We start from the raw sequence: 19,769 nt of genomic DNA, 5'->3' as shown, positions 1-19,769 counted from the left end.
GTTGTAGGTCTCTCTCATTTCGGTTGGAAAACTCTTCTATGGAAGTTACGTTAGAGCATCTATAAGGGAGATACATAATGCCTTGAATCGGGCATTTTATAAATAGAAATGAAATTATCTGGTAAATTTTTTACGACGATTTCTATAAACGCAACAGATGTAGAATTTGACTGTTATAATTTTACATTACCTACAGGGAAAGGGGTTGCTTAGCCTTACAATATGCTAACAATAATGTGATTCAAATTTATCTTTGGTGAGAGTAGAACCTAATAAAAAGTAAATATGACGTTGATGTTGAATTTGACTCCTAATGACAAAGACTTCAAATTCAATCAGTAAATAACATTTTGGTTGAAATGATTTTTCATGGCAAATATATACATTAGGATCTTCACCTAGGATTTAACAACTCATGTGAATTGTTGTTGCCAAATACGCACAATAACATCTTCACTTAGGATTTGATATCTCATTTGAAAATGCTACTTTTGATTCATTGAGTAGTCAAATTTTCTTTCATATAGTTTAGTGAAAATACGTATGTGAATGTTGTATCAACTATTAAGCATGAACAAATATGTTTTTAACACTTGTTTTCTGATTCCTGGAAAACTAATCCCAATCCTACTAAAAGCAGGAAAGTAAAAATAGACCTTATATATCAGTTTCCTTTTCGTTTTATTTCGTTTCTATCCGCTGCGCCCTGCATCAGTTAAGGAGTCAATTTTCAATCTTCAAAGTGAGCTTCTTAGTTGGAATTGTTGCGAATTACATAAGGAATTTCTCTTATTATGTATCTATAAATCTTACTTCTGTGTTTTCCTGAGCAGGGCAAGCTTGCAACAGTACAATAACAAACTGCACAATGACTTCTTAAAAGTAAAGGAAGAATTTAAGTGTTTGGAGAAGGAAAAAGTTGATATGGTGGAGAGCCTGAGCATGTTAAAGGGTCGTGTTCTATAGTTCTGACTTTTGTTTTTTCAGTGCATTTTAAATGGGTAAGGATAGGCCAAATAATATGAAATTTAAGGTTGGTTTCCCCTTCATGTGTTCTCTTTCAGATTTTTGTTTCTGAAAATGAATTACTTCAAAACTTTTATTGGCAAAGTTCTTTTGACCTTTTTTGGGTTAGCCACTCACATTTTGGTTTCTCATTTGAACTTCTATTGACAAAGTTTACTAGAATGTTCAAAAACAAAAAAAAATAAAAAATAAAAAAAACAAAAAAATAAAATAAAAAAACAAAAAAATAAAAAAATCAACTATTTCACTGTTCGGGATGATAATTTATATCCAATATGATCATTAGCCAGCTAGAGAACCTGATTTCGGAAGTGGGTTTTAAAGTTTTAATAGTTTTGTCGTGTGTAATTTTCTTGCTTTGCCCACCAAAAATCTAATAACCAAAGGCTTAGTTGTTTTCCCCAAATGGTTTTCATTTTGTTGTAGGTAAACAAGAGCTACTAAACTGTTATGCAGCAGGGGAATGGAAGGAAAGTAAAAATTCAAGCTTTTAATCAAAGAGAAATGGTGCGACACTAAAAAGATAGATAAAACTGACTAATACTTTCTTTCCATTTAAATATAAATCAATTGATTAAGTTCGTGTTTAAAATGAAGTTTCAATTGTTTCCGAATTCTAACAACGATCTCCTATGCATTAAGATAATTTATTTATAGTTTTGATCCACTCTTCATTATGCATAATTTCAATTCTTTTCCATATAGAGTTTCCATTTTTCTTAAGGAAAATTAACGAAAAATCCAAAAAAAACTTTTGTTTTAATAAAAAATGACAAATAAAGGTGTAATGAATAGTACAAGGGAAAGGTAAAAATGTGATTTTTCGTTAAAAGTAAACAGTACCGAAAGTGTTTCGTTAAAACTTTGATTTTCTTACGAGTGAGAGAAGAAGCTTTAATTTGGGTTCACAATTTTCCCTTTCTAGCTTTTCGAAGTAGGACTAAGCCTTCAAAAGGCATTTCAGGTAGGAGTGGGCAAACGACGGGTAATCACGATTCGGGACGGGTACAGGCTGGTTCGGGAAGGGTAAAAGGAGAAACAGGGCAGGCCGGGCCGGGCCTTTGAAATTTTTGGGGCAGGTCGGTTCCAGAAGTCTAAAAACAAGGGTATCCGAACCAGCCCGTTTGTAACATTTTCCCATTCCTCTCTTATTTTCTCACACCTTCTCGAAGTCTCCTCTCCTCAGTCCTCCCTTTCAGATCTGTCGATTCTCAATCTCCTCCCTCTCAATCTCTCTCTCTCACACCTTTATTTTCAGATCTAGAGGGAGAGAAGCAATGGCTATGGCTATGGCTCCATTTCCGTCTCCAACCGAACACACAGTTGCTTCGACTCTGCTTCGTTTTAATCTGTGCGTTTTTGCATTTCGATCGTTTTAATATCTTCTGATTCATTTGCTTGAACTTGCAGGTTGTTTGGACGACGATTGGGAGCGAAGCAAGATCGAGGGTTGCAGAGGAAGCTCGGTTTCTGGCGATTCCATTTCCACCAAGTCCTGTGCTTCTTTAATCACTACCAGTGATATCTCAACGGATGAGATTCGAGCTCGTAAGATCAGGATCATGGCTCTTGCTGCTCTTCGTCATCAGAGGAAAGATTTAAGGAGGTATGTGTACTATGCGTTTTCGTCAATACTTTCTCAAAATTTGCCTTCATCGTTGGTATCTTTTAACAGCATTTTGTTTTCCATATATAATTGTGCAATATCGAAAACGCACAAACGTGAAATGGGTTTTAGGTTTTTTTATTGAAATGTGTATTCCGTACTACTTTTTTTTTTCGCCTAAAAATTTGAAATAAATATGATCTTTTCACTATTGCTTATTCTTCCAAGTTTTTTTCCACAGAATATAAAATAGAAATAAATATTTTGTTTCCCTTTTTCTATTTTGTTCTTTTGCAGCCAAAAAAAAAAAAAAAAAAAAAAAACAAATGATTTTGTTGGTACCGTTTCTTTAGTGAAGCAACGGTTTCATATTGTGAACTGTCTTTGTGTGTTTATCACTTTATTCTTTATGGTTTTCAGTTTCCTAAATGAAGTTTGACGTGCATGGAATTTGACAATTTATAACCATAAGCTTCATTCTGCCCATGAACACCTATTTTGTTTCTTATTATTGGTAGAATTGTATATAAATTTGTACATGTATGTAAATAGTATTGTCTACTATATATACCTTCATATAATTTTGTTAGAACTTCTATGTGTTACACAATTTTCAGTAGAATTTTCAATCCCGTAGCAACGCGTAGGCACCTTTGTTAATTCCATCTAAAATCAATGTCATAGTATGCATAGGTATGTATGAAATTCAAATGAGGCAAACATGTTATTCTATTAGATTTTAATTGAAAGCAGTTTATAGCTTAAGTAGTTAAGAACATAGTAGTATGTTCAAATTCTCCTATTCGAGTTTCTGATTCGAATTAGGGGTGGTCAATCATATCAAAAAATATTTGAAATGTTATCTGAAATAAGCAATTGATTCTATGTGCTTTCTTCAAGAAACAATCCCAAAAACCAATCCAAGTGTTTTTCCAAGAAGCACTTACACTTTTCTTAAAAAAATAGTGAACTCCAAATAGAAGTTTTTTTTTTTTTTTTGGTTAAACGAAAGATTTTGTTAGATTAGATGTTAGATCAATCACTAACGGGGTTTGAACCCATGTCATTATACAAGGGCACAACACATTTCCATTAATTGTTAGCACATGCATGTCAGGCTCACATGTGAGGTTAAAAAGATAAAGTTAGTCTCACATATAAGTCTCATGTGCTAACGGAGAGATACATTGTAGTCTCATATGTGTAGTTCATATACTAATAATTACAAAGAGTTGGCGGAATTTTTTAGTTTGAGCCTAAATTCGAATAAACTTTACCACAAAAGCTTAAATTCTTTTTTTTTTTTTTTTTAATAACAAGAGCTATTTCCGATATCTCTGGACTAATAATCCTATTAGGCCTAAAAATACTAAAGAGATCTCATTGTATGACATAGAAATCTAATTGTATGACCATGCAATGTGGTACATTTGTCGGATCATATGAACCAAAGTATTCTAACAATCAAATATAAATGTAAACACTTTTACCAAAAAGGAATATAAATGTAAACACTATTCTAACAATCGAATATAAATGTAAACACTCATGTAAATTAATATAATTAAATCTCCAAACATATCTCGGAACGTAAGTGACATTTTACCGTAGTAATGAAAAAAAATTAAACTTTTACATAACGACGTTGATTCAAACTTCGATTTAATATAACAAAATCCACCTATTTTTATAAAAAAACACACACGCACACGCACATACACATACACATTTCGGAAACCGGACGGACACCCATCCACCTAACAACCCATCATCATGCAGACGCAACACCAACGTCATGCTATAAATCGTCCTCACTGGTACGAAGGCTATTCAAATTCCAAGGGCATTTTCGTCATTCCATGTATCCACTGACACTACGAACCAAAGCCAATTTGATCCCTTACCAAAATAATAATAATAATAATAATATTGAAAATAATTTGAAAATTTTGAGTTTTAATCAGAAAGATAAAAATATGTTGTAAGTAATAAGTGATTTTATAGAATAAAAATGTTATTTTCGTTAAAAGTGAACAATACTAAATGTACAAAAAAGCCCCAAAAAAGAAGAAGATGGATATGCATTTTTATTACACCGTCATGGAGAAAATATGAGTGGAAGGGTCATCCAGCATACATTCTCCTAGTCACAATAAACAAAAAAGCCGTCAACCTTTTCTGGGAAAAAGCACTAGTGTAAGAAAATTTTACAACTAAATCTATAATTTCTACAAGGTTCTATGAGCTGATGCTGCACAAGTATTACGTTGACAATTATTAAATGTTTATAAGGGGGCCCCCCAAAACTTATGACAATTGATTTTGCACGATTCTATAAGTTGATGCTGCATAAATATTAATAATCTTCGCCAAATACTAAACTACTTCATAATCCATTCCAACTCTAACAAATATACATGATAACTAAACTGCAAAAAATAAAAGGAACCTAAATGAAAACAAAAGCAGCACAATGTAAAATCACCTTCTCCAAACACTCGATCAAATAAAAACTCAATCAAAATCTTCAAAACTAAAAAACCATACCTGCAAAAAGCAAAAACAATCCAAAAAAACTCAATGCGGCCAATTAAAAACTGAAAAATTAAAGAATCGTTTCAAAATCTAAATCGAAATAAATTCAAAAACACACAACACTTCAAAAATCTAAATCGGAACAGATAAAATTAAGAGAGATACAATTACCTTCGAAGAAAACTTGAGAAGTAAACATCAGAGAGAGAAAAATAGTAGAGAAACGAAAATAAAAATTGAATGATTCGAATATAAGAGAGTAAATCTTAACCAATATTTCCGTCAATCACCGCCGATCACGTTTGACAGAAAAAGGAAGGGTAAATACGTAAAAGAAAGCGCTACTTGGGAGGCAACCCAATACACTGAATAAAAGAAAGCATGTCCATTGATCTCCGAGAAATTACAAGTGCGTACAAAAAAAAAAAAAAAAAAAAAGAGAAAGAAAGATGGAGCTTTCACAAAGGTTGTTCACGTGAAGCCCCACTACTTGGCAAAACTCCAGGAGCGGGAGGCATCGAAGATAGATCATTCGAGGCCTCAATACTTGGTGGAACGCTAGATGACGCAGGAAAAAGGTGCCTCTGGAAGAAAGTCGCAAGCCTTTGACGGTCAGTTTGAATTCGACCTTCAGATTCTTGCAGCTGATCAAGCTTCCTCTTCATGCTCGTCGAATAATTATTTGCAAGCACGTGCAAACCTTTATTCTCGCGCTTAAGCTGTTTGATCTCTTGCTTAAGATTTTCCACCTCCGCCATCAATGATTCAACCTGACGGGATCGAGCAAGTAGCCGTTGGCCCATGTTGGACACAGAGCCCGCACACTGAACACTGGGAGCTAGGGACTCTTGAACGGCCAACTCATCGGACCGTCCTGAAAGCAGCCTACTATCTTTAGGAGTGAGGAGGCTCCTAGCTACTATCGTAGCTGTTGTTGCATCCGTCATCACGTAGTCTTCACCTGTAAGAGGGCCATTAGAAGATAAGAAAGACGGGCACCATACATTACCCTGACGCGGCGCACCCGTATCACTGCCGAGACTCAAATCTAAGCAAATGTTAGATGGGTTAGCCATTTTCAAAGATGTTAAAAGAAAAGGGTTGGATGGAGTAAAATCTCAAAGGGCCGGAGACGATTTTCACGAATGGGCAATCTTCAAAGTGTGCATGTTAGAGGTGATCGATACCTTTATAAAAGGAGAGGCGACACAACCACCGATTCAAAATTGAAGAGACGCCACTCTTCAAATCTTAAAAGCCGGATTTTCCTGCGTAAAGTTCGTCAACACTCTTCAGACATAATCTCGGCTTTTCAGATAACGCACTTTTGCCGACAAGCGTGGGTGACAAAGCCGCAATCTCGACTTTTCAGATAATGCGTGCAGCTTTGTCAAAAGATCTCTGACAAAGTTGAAAACGCGTGGAGGTCATTATCCCAACTACCACACTTTTGCCGACAAGCGTGGGTGACAAAGCCGCAATCTCGGCACTACTACTTGCCATTAAAATTCCTATATACGTCAACATTCATGGCAAGGCATACATCCAAAGACGCATGACTTTTCTTCTCGGCCGAGAATGTAGCTGCAACCAAACCTCTCAACATGCTCAGTTTTCTTCTTCCCTTGAGAACACCTATCCAGCCCTGCTCTCAAGTACTCATTTTTAACCATTGATGTACCCCCAAAGAAGATACCAGATGCCTGGAGTACAAATGAGGCAGGAGGAAACGGTAGATCGAAGCATGTGGAGACAAGCGCAACAAATATATGTGCTGATTCATTCGCTGCTTCTTCAAAAGCAAAAGTATCTCATATCATCAAGGGCAAAAGCAAAGGTATCTCATATCATGCTCTTTCCCTGTCTTTTCCTTTGTCCTTGTTCTTACTCGCATGGCAAAGAGAAAGAGAGCAATCAGCCGGCACTTGGAGTCAGTCTTCCGATCTGGAACCGACTACCTAGAATCTATTACCTGGTTGCTTACCTAGTGTTGCTCTCGAGTAGTCATCTTCAACGATTGATACACTTCCAGAGAAGGGACCACATCTGCTTGGAGAAGCAGCGAATGAATCAGCACATATATTTGTTGCGCTTGTCTCCACATGCTTCGATCTACCGTTTCCTCCTGCCTCATCTGTACTCCAGGCATCTGGTATTTTCTTTGGGGGTACATCAATGGTTGAAAATGAGTACTTGAGAGCAGGGCTGGATAGGTGTTCTCAAGGGAAGAAGAAAACTGAGCATGTTGAGAGGTTTGGTTGCAGCTACATTCTCGGCTAAGAAGAAAAGTCATGCGTCTTTGGATGTATGCCTTGCCATGAATGTTGACGTATATAGGAATTTTAATGGCAAGTAGTAGTGCCGAGATTGCGGCTTTGTCACCCACGCTTGTCGGCAAAAGTGTGGTAGTTGGGATAATGACCTCCATGCGTTTTCAACTTTGTCGGAGATCTTTTGACAAAGCTGCACGCGTTATCTGAAAAGCCGAGATTGCGGCTTTGTCACCCACGCTTGTCGGCAAAAGTGCGTTATCTGAAAAGCCGAGATTGTGTCTGAAGAGTGTTGACGAACTTTACGCAGGAAAATCCGGCTTTTAAGATTTGAAGAGTGGCGTCTCTTCAATTTTAAATCGGTGGTTGTGTTGCCTCTCCTTTTATAGAGGTATCGATCACCTCTAACATGCACACTTTGAAGATTGCCCATTCGTGAAAATCGTCTCCGGCCCTTTGAGATTTTACTCCATCCAACCCTTTTCTTTTAACATCTTTGAAAATGGCTAACCCATCTAACATTTGCTTAGATTTGAGTCTCGGCAGTGATACGGGTGCGCCGCGTCAGGGTAATGTATGGTGCTCGTCTTTCTTATGTTCTAATGGCCCTCTTACAGGTGAAGACTCCGTGATGACGGATGCAACAACAGCTACGATAGTAGCTAGGAACCTCCTCACTCCTAAAGATAGTAGGCTGCTTTCAGGACGGTCCGATGAGTTGGCCGTTCAAGAGTCCCTAGCTCTCAGTGTTCAGTGTGCGGGCTCTGTGTCCAACATGGGCCAACGCCTACTTGCTCGATCCTGTCAGGTTGAATCATTGATGGCGGAGGTGGAAAATCTTAAGCAAGAGATCAAACAGCTTAAGCGCGAGAATAGAAGTTTGCACGTGCTTGCAAATAATTATTCGACGAGCATGAAGAGGAAGCTTGATCAGCTGCAAGAATCTGAAGGTTGAATTCAAAGTGACCGTCAAAGGCTTGCAGCTTTCTTCCAGAGGCACCTTTTTCCTGCGTCATCTAGCGTTCCACCAAGTATTGAGGCCTCGAATGATCTATCTTCGATGCCTCCCGCTCTTGGAGTTTTGCCAAGTAGTGGGGCTTCACGTGAACAACCTTTGTGAAAGCTCCATCTTTCTTTCTCTTTTTTTTTTTTTTTTTTTTTGTACGCACTTGTAATTTCTCGGAGATCAATGGACATGCTTTCTTTTATTCAGTGTATTGGGTTGCCTCCCAATTAGCGCTTTCTTTTACGTCTTGCAGCCGGACGAAGAACCCAATCACTCCAGATTGGAGCCCACGGCACCCAAGGGGGTGTCATCCACGGTGTGCTCCACAAAGTTCTCATAATAGGGCTTCAAACGATGCCCGTTCACCTTAAATTCATGTCCTGTTTTCAAGCTTTGGATTTGGACTGCACCATGAACAAAAACATTAGTAATAACAAACGGTCCAATCCACTTGGAACGTAACTTACCGGGAAACAAACGTAAACGGGAGTTGAACAATAACAGTTTCTGCCCAATGGAGAAGGATTTCCCACGGATCATGTTGTCATGGAAAGCTTTGGTCTTTTGCTTGTAAATGCTTGCATTCTCGTACGCCTCGTGCCGTATTTCATCAAGCTCATTCAATTGGAATTTCCTATGACTTCCCGCTTCCTCTAAGTGCATGTTGAACTTCTTGACGGCCCAAAGAGCTTGATGCTCCAACTCCACGAGAAGATGGCACGCCTTGCCATAGACAAGTCGAAAAGGGGACATCCCAATGGGGGTTTTGTATGCCGTACGATACGCCCAAAGTGCATCATCTAACCGTAAACTCCAATCCTTTCTTGTTGGCCCAACGGTCTTTTCTAGGATTTGCTTGATCTCTCGGTTGGAAACCTCGGCTTGGCCATTTGTTTGAGGATGGTAAGGTGTAGAAACCCTATGGTTGACACTGTATTTCCTCAATAATGCCTCAATGGTCCGGTTGCAAAAATGGGACCCTCCATCACTAATGATCACTCGTGGCATGCCAAACCTTGCAAAAATGTTAGTTCTAATAAAATCTGCAACCACTTTAGAATCATTAGTCCGGCTGGCTTTTGCTTCCACCCACTTCGACACATAATCAACCGCAAGCAAAATATACATAAAACCATATGATGATGGAAAGGGACCCATAAAGTCAATACCCCAAACATAAAAAATTTCAACATTTAGGATAGAAACCTGCGGTATTTGGTACCTTACACTAATACCACCCATTCTTTGGCATTTATCACATGTTAAGCAAAACGTTCTAGCATCCTTAAAAATACTAGGCCAATAAAATCCACATTGTAACACTTTGAGGGCCGTGCGTTGTGTGCCAAAGTGCCCTCCACATGCATATGTATGACAAAAACTCAAAATTGAATGACATTCAGAATCATGCACACAACGACGTATAATCTGATCGGGACAAAATTTCCATAAGTACGGATCATCCCATACATAAAACCGTGCATCATGCCTAAGTTTGTCACGTTGGTGCCTATTGAACTCACTTGGAATACGTTTTGACACCAAAAAATTGACTATATCGGCATACCAAGGTGTACTAACCTTTATGGACAGCAATTGTTCATCGGGGAATGTCTCTGCAATGGGTAGGGACTCCTCATTATGCACCATTCGGCTTAGGTGGTCAGCCACCACATTTTCACTTCCCTTCTTGTCACGAATCTCGATGTCGAACTCTTGAAGTAACAACCTCCACCGAATTAGCCAGGGCTTGACCTCCTTTTTGGTGAGCAAGTACTTTAGAGCTGCATGATCAGTGAAAACAATTACTTTAATACCAATTAGATATGATCGAAATTTATCTAAAGCAAAGACAACGGCAAGAAGTTCTTTTTCCGTAGTGGAGTAGTTCAACTGGGCATCGTTCAACGTCCGTGAGGCATAGTAGATGACATGCGGCCTCTTGTCCTTTCTTTGTCCCAAAACAGCCCCTAAAGCATAATCGGACGCATCACACATAAGCTCGAACGGGAGGTTCCAATCCGGGGGAACAATAATGGGTGCCGTGGTCAACAACTCCTTGAGTTGGTTGAATGATGCCGTGCACTCCTTAATGAATTCAAACGCCACGTCTTTTTGTAGGAGGCGGCAAAGAGGTTGTGCAACTTTTGAGAAATCTTTGATAAACCTACGATAGAAACCTGCATGGCCAAGAAACGAACGAACCTCTCTAACCGAAGTCGGAGAGGGTAAGTGACGTACAAGATCTATCTTTGACTTATCAACTTCAATGCCGTTTTCAGAGATGATATGACCTAAAACTATGCCTTGTTTAACCATGAAATGACATTTTTCCCAATTAAGAACAAGGTTAGTTTCAACACAACGTTTTAGAACCAAACTTAGATTATGCAAGCAACCATCAAAGGAATCTCCAAAGACACTGAAATCATCCATAAAAACTTCAATTATTTTCTCAATATAATCGGAAAATATGCTCATCATGCATCTTTGAAATGTGGCAGGTGCATTACATAAACCAAAAGGCATGCGACGATATGCAAATGTACCAAAAGGGCATGTGAAAGTGGTTTTTTCTTGGTCCTCGGGTGCAATGACAATTTGATTATAACCGGAATAACCATCAAGAAAACAATAGAAAACATAACCGGCTAACCTCTCAAGCATTTGGTCAATGAACGGCAATGGGAAGTGATCCTTCCTCGTGGTTGCGTTTAGCTTCCTATAGTCGATACACACCCTCCAACCAGTTTGAATGCGCGTAGGAACAAGCTCATTCTCGGCATTTGCAACTACAGTTACTCCGGATTTCTTTGGAACGCATTGCACGGGCGAAACCCACTTACTATCTGAGATTGGATAGATGACGCCACAATCAAGCAATTTGATGATTTCCTTCTTCACTACTTCCATCATTGGTGGGTTAAGTCGATGTTGGGCTTCCCTTGATGGTTTGGCGCCTTCTTCCATGAGAATTCGATGCATGCACGTGGTAGGACTTATACCCTTGATGTAGGCCAAAGTCCACCCAATGGCCGTCTTATGCTCTTTGAGAACCCTCACCAATTTCTCCTCCTCTTGTGCCATGAGTGATGAAGCTATAATAACGGGCAATGTGTCTTGCTCGCCCAAAAACACATACTTCAAGTGATTTGGCAATGGTTTGAGCTCAAGTGTAGGTGGTTGTTCTATAGAAGGAAGCAACTTATTAGTCGAAATTGGAATTGAATTTGGACTAGGGGACTTACCTTGGAGCCGTGGCAATGACTCTAGGGCTGCCACGGTCTCAATCACATCTTCATCAAAGGCCACGGCATGGGTGTTCAATTGTGTGTCGTGGGGTGTTATGTGGTCCTTCATTTCGACGCCATTTGTAATGACCGTTTCAAGTGCATCGCCATGTAATTGATTAAGGTGTGCCTGCGCCAAAGAATCAAGAATATCAATAGAGAAACATGAGTGATCATCATTAGGAAATTTCATAGTTTCAGAAATATTAAAATCAATCACTTCCCCATCGAATTCCATTGTTAAAGTGCCTTTAAACACGTCTATCTTCGTTCGGGCCGTCTTCATGAATGGCCTCCCAAGAAGAATCGGCAAGGATGGAGCATGGGTGGTTTCCTCCATTTCAAGGACATAGAAATCCACCGGGAAGATCAAATTATTCACCTGCACTAAGACATCTTCCAATACGCCCTTGGGATAGGCATTAGATCTATCGGCAAACTGAATAATCACACCATCATTTTTTAATTCACCAAGGTTCATTGAAGCATAAATAGAGTATGGCATGACGTTAATTGAAGCTCCTAAATCTAACATAGAACTTAGTTTGACCAATAATACAAGGGATTGTAAAGCTACCTGGATCTTTGCACTTTGGTGGTAACTTTCTTTGTAAAACAGCGGAAACATTCTCACTTACCCTTACTACCTCTTTGTGTGACGCCCTCTTCCTTGTAGTGCACAATTCCTTCAAAAACTTAGCGTATTTGGGCACTTGCTTTATGGCATCTAGGAGTGGGATATTGACTTGAACTTTCCTAAACGTCTCAAGAATGTCCTTCTCATGCTCCTCCTTCTTTGTTTGCAAAAATCTGTGAGGAAAAGGAACATTAGGTGGAATGGGGTTAGAATTAATCAAATTTGAACCCAACTTACCTTTGGTGGCCGAATGAGATGGCATGGATGAGTTTTGGTCCTTTTGGGCTTGCGGCAATGGAAGTTGTGTCCTTGCCGTGGGCTTCCCTTTAGTCTCCTCTTCATGTTGCAACGTCTCGTCTTCATTAGGACTTGTTTTGGATGGTGTGGATGTAGTGCCAACTTCTTTTCCACTCCTCAAAGTAATTGCTTTGGCAGATTCGAACCCTCCCTTTGGATTGACCACGGTTGAACTTGGCAACCTACCTTGCTCTCGAAATTGTCCCATGAACTCGGCAATTTGCCCCAATTGCTTATCCAAATTGCCCACCCTTTTGTCTTGGATTTGCCTCTCCTTAGTTTGAGTTTGTACTTCATGCGTCAAAGTAGTAAGTAACTTAACAACTTGATCATTATCCAAAGACATACCTGAGCTTGCTGGGGTAGATTGCGATTGAGTTTGATTGGGGACGAATGGCTTTGTATAAAAGCCCGGTGGTTGCTGCCTAAATCCTCCTTGTTGTTGGGGTTGTTGAGGATCCCGCCATTTGAAATTTGGATGATCACGCCAACCGGGATTGTAGGTAGTAGAGAAGGGGTCACCACGATTTTGGTATTGATTCCCATATCCCACGGCATTGAGTGTCTCCCACCTTCCATTCTCGATCAATTGTGGGCACTTATCCGTGGGACGTCCTTGCATGGAGCACATACCACAAGAAGCTACGGTTTGGACTTTTGGACCGTCCATCACCTGAGAAAGCAAAGTAGTGAGGTTAGCCATTTGATTTTGAAGTTCGGTTATGGCACTTACCTCATTAACTTAGTGTTGCCGTGGGGTACTCCTCTGTCCAACGCCTTCGTATTGTTGAGCGTTCAATGCTCGATTAGCAATCAAGGTCTTTGCAGCCGTAGGGGTCTTGTCCACCAAGGCTCCTCCCGCTGAGGCATCTAGCATTTGACGTTCGATTGGTAAAAGTCTCTCGTAGAAGTATTGTAAGAGAAGTTCCTCCTTCATCTGGTGCTGTGGACATGAAGCAACAAGAGATTTAAAACGTTCATAATAAGTAGGAAAAGATTCACCTTCATCTTGTTGAATTCCACTTATCCTTTTTCGTAGGAGGATGACACGAGAAGTTGGGAAAAACTTGTCCAAGAAAGCCCGTTTCATGCTCTCCCAAGATGTGACAGTTCCGGGAGCCAATTCATACAACCAATCTTTAGCTTTATCCATTAGAGAGAATGGAAAAGCTTTCATCTTCAAGATGCTTCCATCGACATTCACCGGGGTCATGCTCGAACAAACTACTTCGAACTCCTTTAAGTGTTTGTTTGGATCTTCCATGGACAGCCCATGGTACTTCGGAATGTGATGTAACAAACTTGACTTCAATTCGAACTCGGCAGTCTTGTCTGGAGCCGCCCTAGGATATTGAATACATAGGGGTGCGGCATTGTCCAATCCTGAAGTGGAAAGCTTCTTGATTGTTCGGTTGTCCGCTGCCATGTCTACTTCACCCACTATTGCCGTGGGTTCCTCTTCTTCAAATTCAGAAACGGACTCGGAACTTTCACTTGATTCGCTAGGTTCTGGGTTCTTTCTCTTTCGTCTCAACTCTCGCTCGAAATCGTCGTCAAAGTCCAAGATATGTTCACGAATCGGATGCGAACTCCGAGTCATAAACTAGTACCTAAAACAAGAAACAAAACAAGATTAAGAATCTGGAATAAAATAAAACAAACCAAAATAAAACAATCCAAGGGATTAGCGAAGTTGCTAATCCCCGGCAACGGCGCCAAAAATTTGATGCTAACTAAATAAGCACACAAATTAAAACCCTCTTGTGACAATTGTAGTATAAGTATAAGTAGGGATCGTTCTTAACCGAGGATTAGGAGGGATTGCAAAATCACTTGGAAACTGACTCAAAAACGTAAAGTAAAGTTTAAAACACTAAACTAGACTCAAAGAATGCAAAACTAAACACTTAAAACACTAAAACAAACCAAAAGACTCAAACAACACCTAAAACACTCAAAACTGCCTTAAAAACACTTTCTGGGCAGTTTTGAGCACTTTGACTACTTTGGACGAAATTGGGTAATAAAATGAATCAAAACACTTAGAAACACAAACTAAGACACTTTCTAACTAAGTTGGACACTAAAGCAAAGGGGGATTGAGTTTTTGACGAATTTGAAAACAAAACTTAAAACTTTGTAAAACGAACAGATTTTAAAACGAATTTGGATTTAATGAATGGAATGGAAGCTAGCTAAGGGGTTCATCTCCACATATGCCATACTTGCACACAAAACGATTTCTAATTGCTTTTCAATAACCCATGAATTCTCAACGCCCCAGATTAACCGTGAATTGCACTAATTAACCCTCAGATTTTCGTAACGTTATTGAATTAGATGATTGCATACGACAACCCAAAGCATTCCCCACAAGTTCCCTACATGAATTGCATAATAGAGATACAAGCAAGAATCATTAAGTTCTTTGAAAACCATAAGCATTGACGAAGCATTCGTTACTATGAATTGCATGAAACTTATGCCAAGAATTTACTTAACGCAATTGAGGTCATCAACTTTTACTACTTGTGAATATAAGTTTGTAACGATTAGGAGAAATTTCCTTATATCCTAGCATTAGATTTACGCATGATAATTAAGCGTGCGCTCTCAACCAACACACACAAATCAGTTTAATTCAAATAGATAAGTAAATTGAATTCACAACTTATGAAACGCAATTAGAGGTAATCAAATCATATAGCAAGCATAATCATGGTTTCGAATCCCCCCTAGCCAAGGGGGGTTTAGTTCCTCATACGTACAAGACAAAGATAAGTAAATTTAACCATTGAAATCAAGGAGAGGAAAACACCTAAAAATTCCAACAACTCAAACTTGAATTGTATGAACGTTTAAGCCCTCTTCTCCTCCTCTTTGTTGCGGCACAAGGGTTTGTTGTGAATTTTTGGGGTTATGGATGGTGTAGAATGATGTGTTTAGGATAGGGATGGATGTAGGGGATGGCAAGGCTTATTTTTGGGCAGAAAATATGAAGAATGGTGAAGTATGGATGTGTTATAGACAGGGGATGAATTTCTGGCGTGAATGGTGAATGAATAATGGTTGTTTTGTGGCTGCAATGGATGTTTATTTATAGGTGGCTGAATGATTAAAGAGGGAATATGACAGCTAGGGAGAGAATGTGGCTGCCATCATAAAGAGTGCATGGATGTGGCTGAATAATCAAATGGGAAAGCATGTGGCTGAATGGATTAAAGAGGGAATGATGATGGGAGAGCATGTGGATGACAGCTAGGTTGGTTGGTGGCTGCAATAGAGGTGTGGAATGATGATGGGAGAGCATGTGGCTGAATGAAAATATGTGAATGAATGAGAATATGGTACGGCTGCAAGGTTGTAGTTTAGGGTTTTTGAGTGAATGGCTGAGATGGTTTGATGAATGAATGGATGGCATGAATTAGGTCGGCTAGGGTGAAAATAAAGGGTGAAAATCTGAGATGGAATGAATAATAGAGCTAGGGTGCGGCTGGAAGTTAGTTTATATAGGGTTATAGAAAATAAAACCCTAGCTTATTAAATCAAAGGCTCACAAAATTAGGGAAGAATTTTGGTATAGAAAAGGGTATGTGAATTATGGCTGAGCTTGGTATGAAAAAGGAATGTGTTTAAATGGTTTAAAACAGGAAACAAGGCCCGGCCCTTCCTTGCACGGCAAGGAAGGGAGACACAAAGGGACTCACGGCATGGCTTAAGTTTGCAAGTTTTGTGACCTAGAATAGGTAGGAACCTTTGATATTGCTGAAATATTGAGTCATTAAGGCTCTAGGAAAGATTAAACCCAAAATAGGAAACCTTGGCTTAACTTTCCTACTTGAAGTAGGAAACCTTCTTTGACTACGATTCCTCATTTGATTAGGAATCCTCTTCAATTTCGTCCATTCCTTTTGCTCCAAACGTAAGCTATCCATTCCAAGCCCAATTTTGCTCCAAAATGCTCCAAAATGCACCTTTTTGCTTCCTTAGCCATATGAACCTAGAAACACACGAAAATGGCATAAAGGACTAAAATAACTAAAGAAATACAACATAAATGCATGAGAACAAGCCAATTAAGTCGCATAAATATGCTCCTATCACTCTGTTTCTAATGGGAAAATAGGACATGATGTCATCTTACACAGATTTAAAAAAATGTCCTTCTTTGAAATGTTTAAAAACTGTAGTCTCAATATATGATTAAGTATTGAAAGTATACTCTAAGTGTCATTTTTCCTATTTTTAATGTATTAATTATGTTTCATTTTTCATTTCATTCATTATACTATATTTTAATGTTTTTCCAATTCTTTTTTCTCTTTTTCCAACTTCTTGTTTTGTTTTTGCAAGTCCTTATTATCCTTTTGCAAAACATCATTCTCTTGAACAATTTTCTCAATTACAAAATTCTTAAAGTGGCATGTGTTGATAACATTATTCAACATCTGAAGTTGAAGTCTCACCTTCATTTTCCAATACTTTGCAGGATCTGTTTGGCTTTGAGAGAGCTCTTCTTGTGTTAATTCCTCTTCTAAAATTTCACATTCCCATTTTTCTTCAACTACAAGTGGAGCAAGAAGCCATTCATAGAATGTTTGTTGCTTCCTTGACTCTTCGGGGTGAATTGGCAGTTGAGAAACAGGTGCTGCATTTCCTTATTATTCCTTAGCTTGAACTGGTAGTGGAGGGACTAATTCTGCATTTGCTTCTTGTCCATGTGGGTGAACTGGGATTTGAGGAACTAAGGTGCTTGGAGCCACTTCTTTCACTCCCTCTTTCTGCACTACAGGAACTGATTTTTGAATTGAAGTACTTGGAGGCTCTTTTTGCATTGCCACTTCTTGCACTAAAGGAATTGATTCTTCAATTGATGTACTTGGAGCCTCTTTTTATACTACCTTTTCTCTATGGAAATTAACCACATTATTGATTACCCTATCAATTTCAGTCGCGTCCATGTCTTTGATGTCCGCATTTCTTTCTTCATTTTCAACAGTTGGATAGGCAAAATCATGTGCAACATTTTGGTCATCTTGGACTTACTTATTTGGAATTTGGGTGCCAAAGATACTCTGACTATCACTTAGTGTGTCAAAGTGATCTTCATTTTCATATTGTTTTCCACCCTCTTCCTCCTAATAGTATTCAAAATCAAGAATTAGTATGGATTATTACTTATACAAAGATTTAGTATACAACATCAGTTATGGATTATAATCACAAAGCTTTAGTTTTATAGCAGAATAATTATGCAGCTTCAATTCTGGATTATAATCACAAGGCTTCAGCTTCAGTTTATAGCAGAATAATTATGTAGCATCAATTATGGATTATAATCACAAAGCTTCAGTTTATAGCAGAATAATCATGCATTGACTGTTATAGGAGAATCAAGAATATGAATCAAATTTTATTATTCATTATTTTAGTTATATAAGAATCAGTATGCAACATTGCTCTTATATTTTTTCTAGTGCACATCATTACTTATATAAGTTTTTAGCATGCATTATTACTTATACAACAATTAGTATCCACTATCAGTGATAAAAAATTAGTCTGCAGTATCAGTTATACCAGAATTAGTATGCAGCACTAGTTATACCAGAATTAGCATGCAGCATCAGTTATACCAGAATCATTCAGTTGATGGCATTTTAATATTTTTACGATAAACTCATGAGTTTATATAAAATATACATACAAAAATTAAGCAAAATTAGCTTGTTTTTGGATTTGCCATTTTGTTTGATGGGTCATCGTCTTGATTTTTGAGCTTATCTTGGCATTGTGTTTTTATCTTCCATGGATTTGTATATTTTCATCATCTGTTTGATCATCGCGTTTTTCCAGCACATTTGAAACTGTTCTTTCATCATCATCCTCTTCTTGCTGTTAAACGTCATCAATCTCATCATCAAGATCACCTTTTGCAATTCCGTCTAATATTGTTCTTTCATTATCGTCATCATTTTTTTTCTTTAGTAACTTGATCATCTTCTGGAAGTTGTGTAGGCCCCCCTATATTTTGATCTTCTTCAGGTTCATGTTCAAGTACCAATTTTTTTGCTGGTTTATCTTTCTTGACTTTGGCATCCTTATTGGTTACTTGTGCAGGTCTCACTACGGTTTCATCTTTTTCATGATCTTTATGTTCAAGCACCAATTTTTTTCTTGCTTTAGCTTTCTTGGCTTTTGATTCCTTCTTGTGCTTTTCCATTTTTCTCTTTTTGATGCAGGTGGAGGATCGACAAAGTCGTCGCCATCATCATCTTTTGAGCGTTGTTCGACTGACTCCTCAATTGATTTTGCGTTGTCCATCTGTGAAAGGTTTAAGAGTTGTGTTTATTAATATTTTGTTTGAAAACAACACACAACAAGCACATGCAGAATATTTTTTTCACACAAAGTACATGTAGAATCTTGTTTTACATAAAAGTATATGCAGTATCAGATTTACCTCTAAATTTTCATTTGCTTCTTTATAGATTTTTTCATGCAGAACTACCAAATCTCATTTCTATTGAAAACCCACACACTAGACCTTGTTCTTTAATGTAACCAACGGTAATAGACTAAACTAGCAAATATTAGAAAACTTAGAAACACACAAGAATTATAATGGTTCGATAGAACTTTTGCCTAAGTCCAGTTGTGATTTCTAGGTAGAGAAATCACCGCTCCTTTGATTAATAATAAAGAGTATAGAACTTTTGCAAACCCTAGAACTAATCTCAAAACTCTTGGTTGTCTGGCTGTTTTCTTTTTTTCTGTAAAAATCAACCTAGCCGCACCTTATTTATAGACATAGGGTTGGCTTACATGTCCCAAGACTGATTGAATTCCTATTTCTAAGTGGATTAGCAAATTACACTTATCCAAATTCAAATAGACTTTTAGAAATCCAAACCTAAATTGAATAAGAAAACTGAAATTCTTTCTTAATCCCTCTAGGACAAGAATCGGTATACCTCTAGGTTTCCTAAAACAATCCTAAACCAACTAGGACATATTTGACGAGCCAAAATCCTAACAATCTCCACCTTGGTGTGTCAAACCAAGTCTTGATCATTGCACCCCAGAGTATCTTTGAACCTTC

The 19,769-nt window shown here is 38.3% G+C and overlaps 1 protein-coding gene across 3 annotated transcripts; it reads left to right on the top strand.

Annotated features, from left to right (window-relative positions):
- The first annotated feature begins 87 nt into the window (after nucleotides 1-87).
- On the top strand, nucleotides 88-19,137 carry LOC125475774. 3 transcript variants are annotated; one of them, XM_048581115.1, is made up of 4 exons: nucleotides 88-1,001; nucleotides 2,437-2,632; nucleotides 18,686-18,783; nucleotides 18,910-19,137. In XM_048581115.1, the coding sequence occupies exons 1-4, from the start codon at nucleotides 998-1,000 to the stop codon at nucleotides 19,020-19,022; spliced, it is 411 nt and encodes a 136-aa protein (XP_048437072.1). In that variant the 5' UTR covers nucleotides 88-997; the 3' UTR covers nucleotides 19,023-19,137. The 3 variants fall into 3 exon arrangements, with proteins under 3 accessions (XP_048437072.1, XP_048437073.1, XP_048437074.1); XM_048581116.1 differs by having other exon boundaries at nucleotides 18,686-18,787; XM_048581117.1 differs by lacking the exons at nucleotides 18,686-18,783; nucleotides 18,910-19,137 and adding an exon at nucleotides 17,157-17,749.
- Nucleotides 19,138-19,769: the final 632 nt, after the last annotated feature.

This window comes from the organism of the source record quoted next, unplaced genomic scaffold, assembly GCF_019419815.1.
Source record: "Pyrus x bretschneideri cultivar Hongxiangsu unplaced genomic scaffold, Pyrus_bretschneideri_v1 Contig16, whole genome shotgun sequence".
Classification (NCBI taxonomy): domain Eukaryota; kingdom Viridiplantae; phylum Streptophyta; class Magnoliopsida; order Rosales; family Rosaceae; genus Pyrus; species Pyrus x bretschneideri.
This window is presented reverse-complemented; position numbering and strand designations above follow the sequence as displayed.

What these genes read in the sequence shown, in the direction of transcription:
- LOC125475774 (XM_048581115.1), top strand. An exon ending in CAGAGGAAAGATTTAAGGAG is followed by an intron (nt 2,633 to 18,685) that starts GTATGTGTACTA and finishes GAAGTTGTGTAG; the next exon opens with GCCCCCCTATATTTTGATCT. An exon ending in CATCCTTATTGGTTACTTGT is followed by an intron (nt 18,784 to 18,909) that starts GCAGGTCTCACT and finishes TTTTTGATGCAG; the next exon opens with GTGGAGGATCGACAAAGTCG.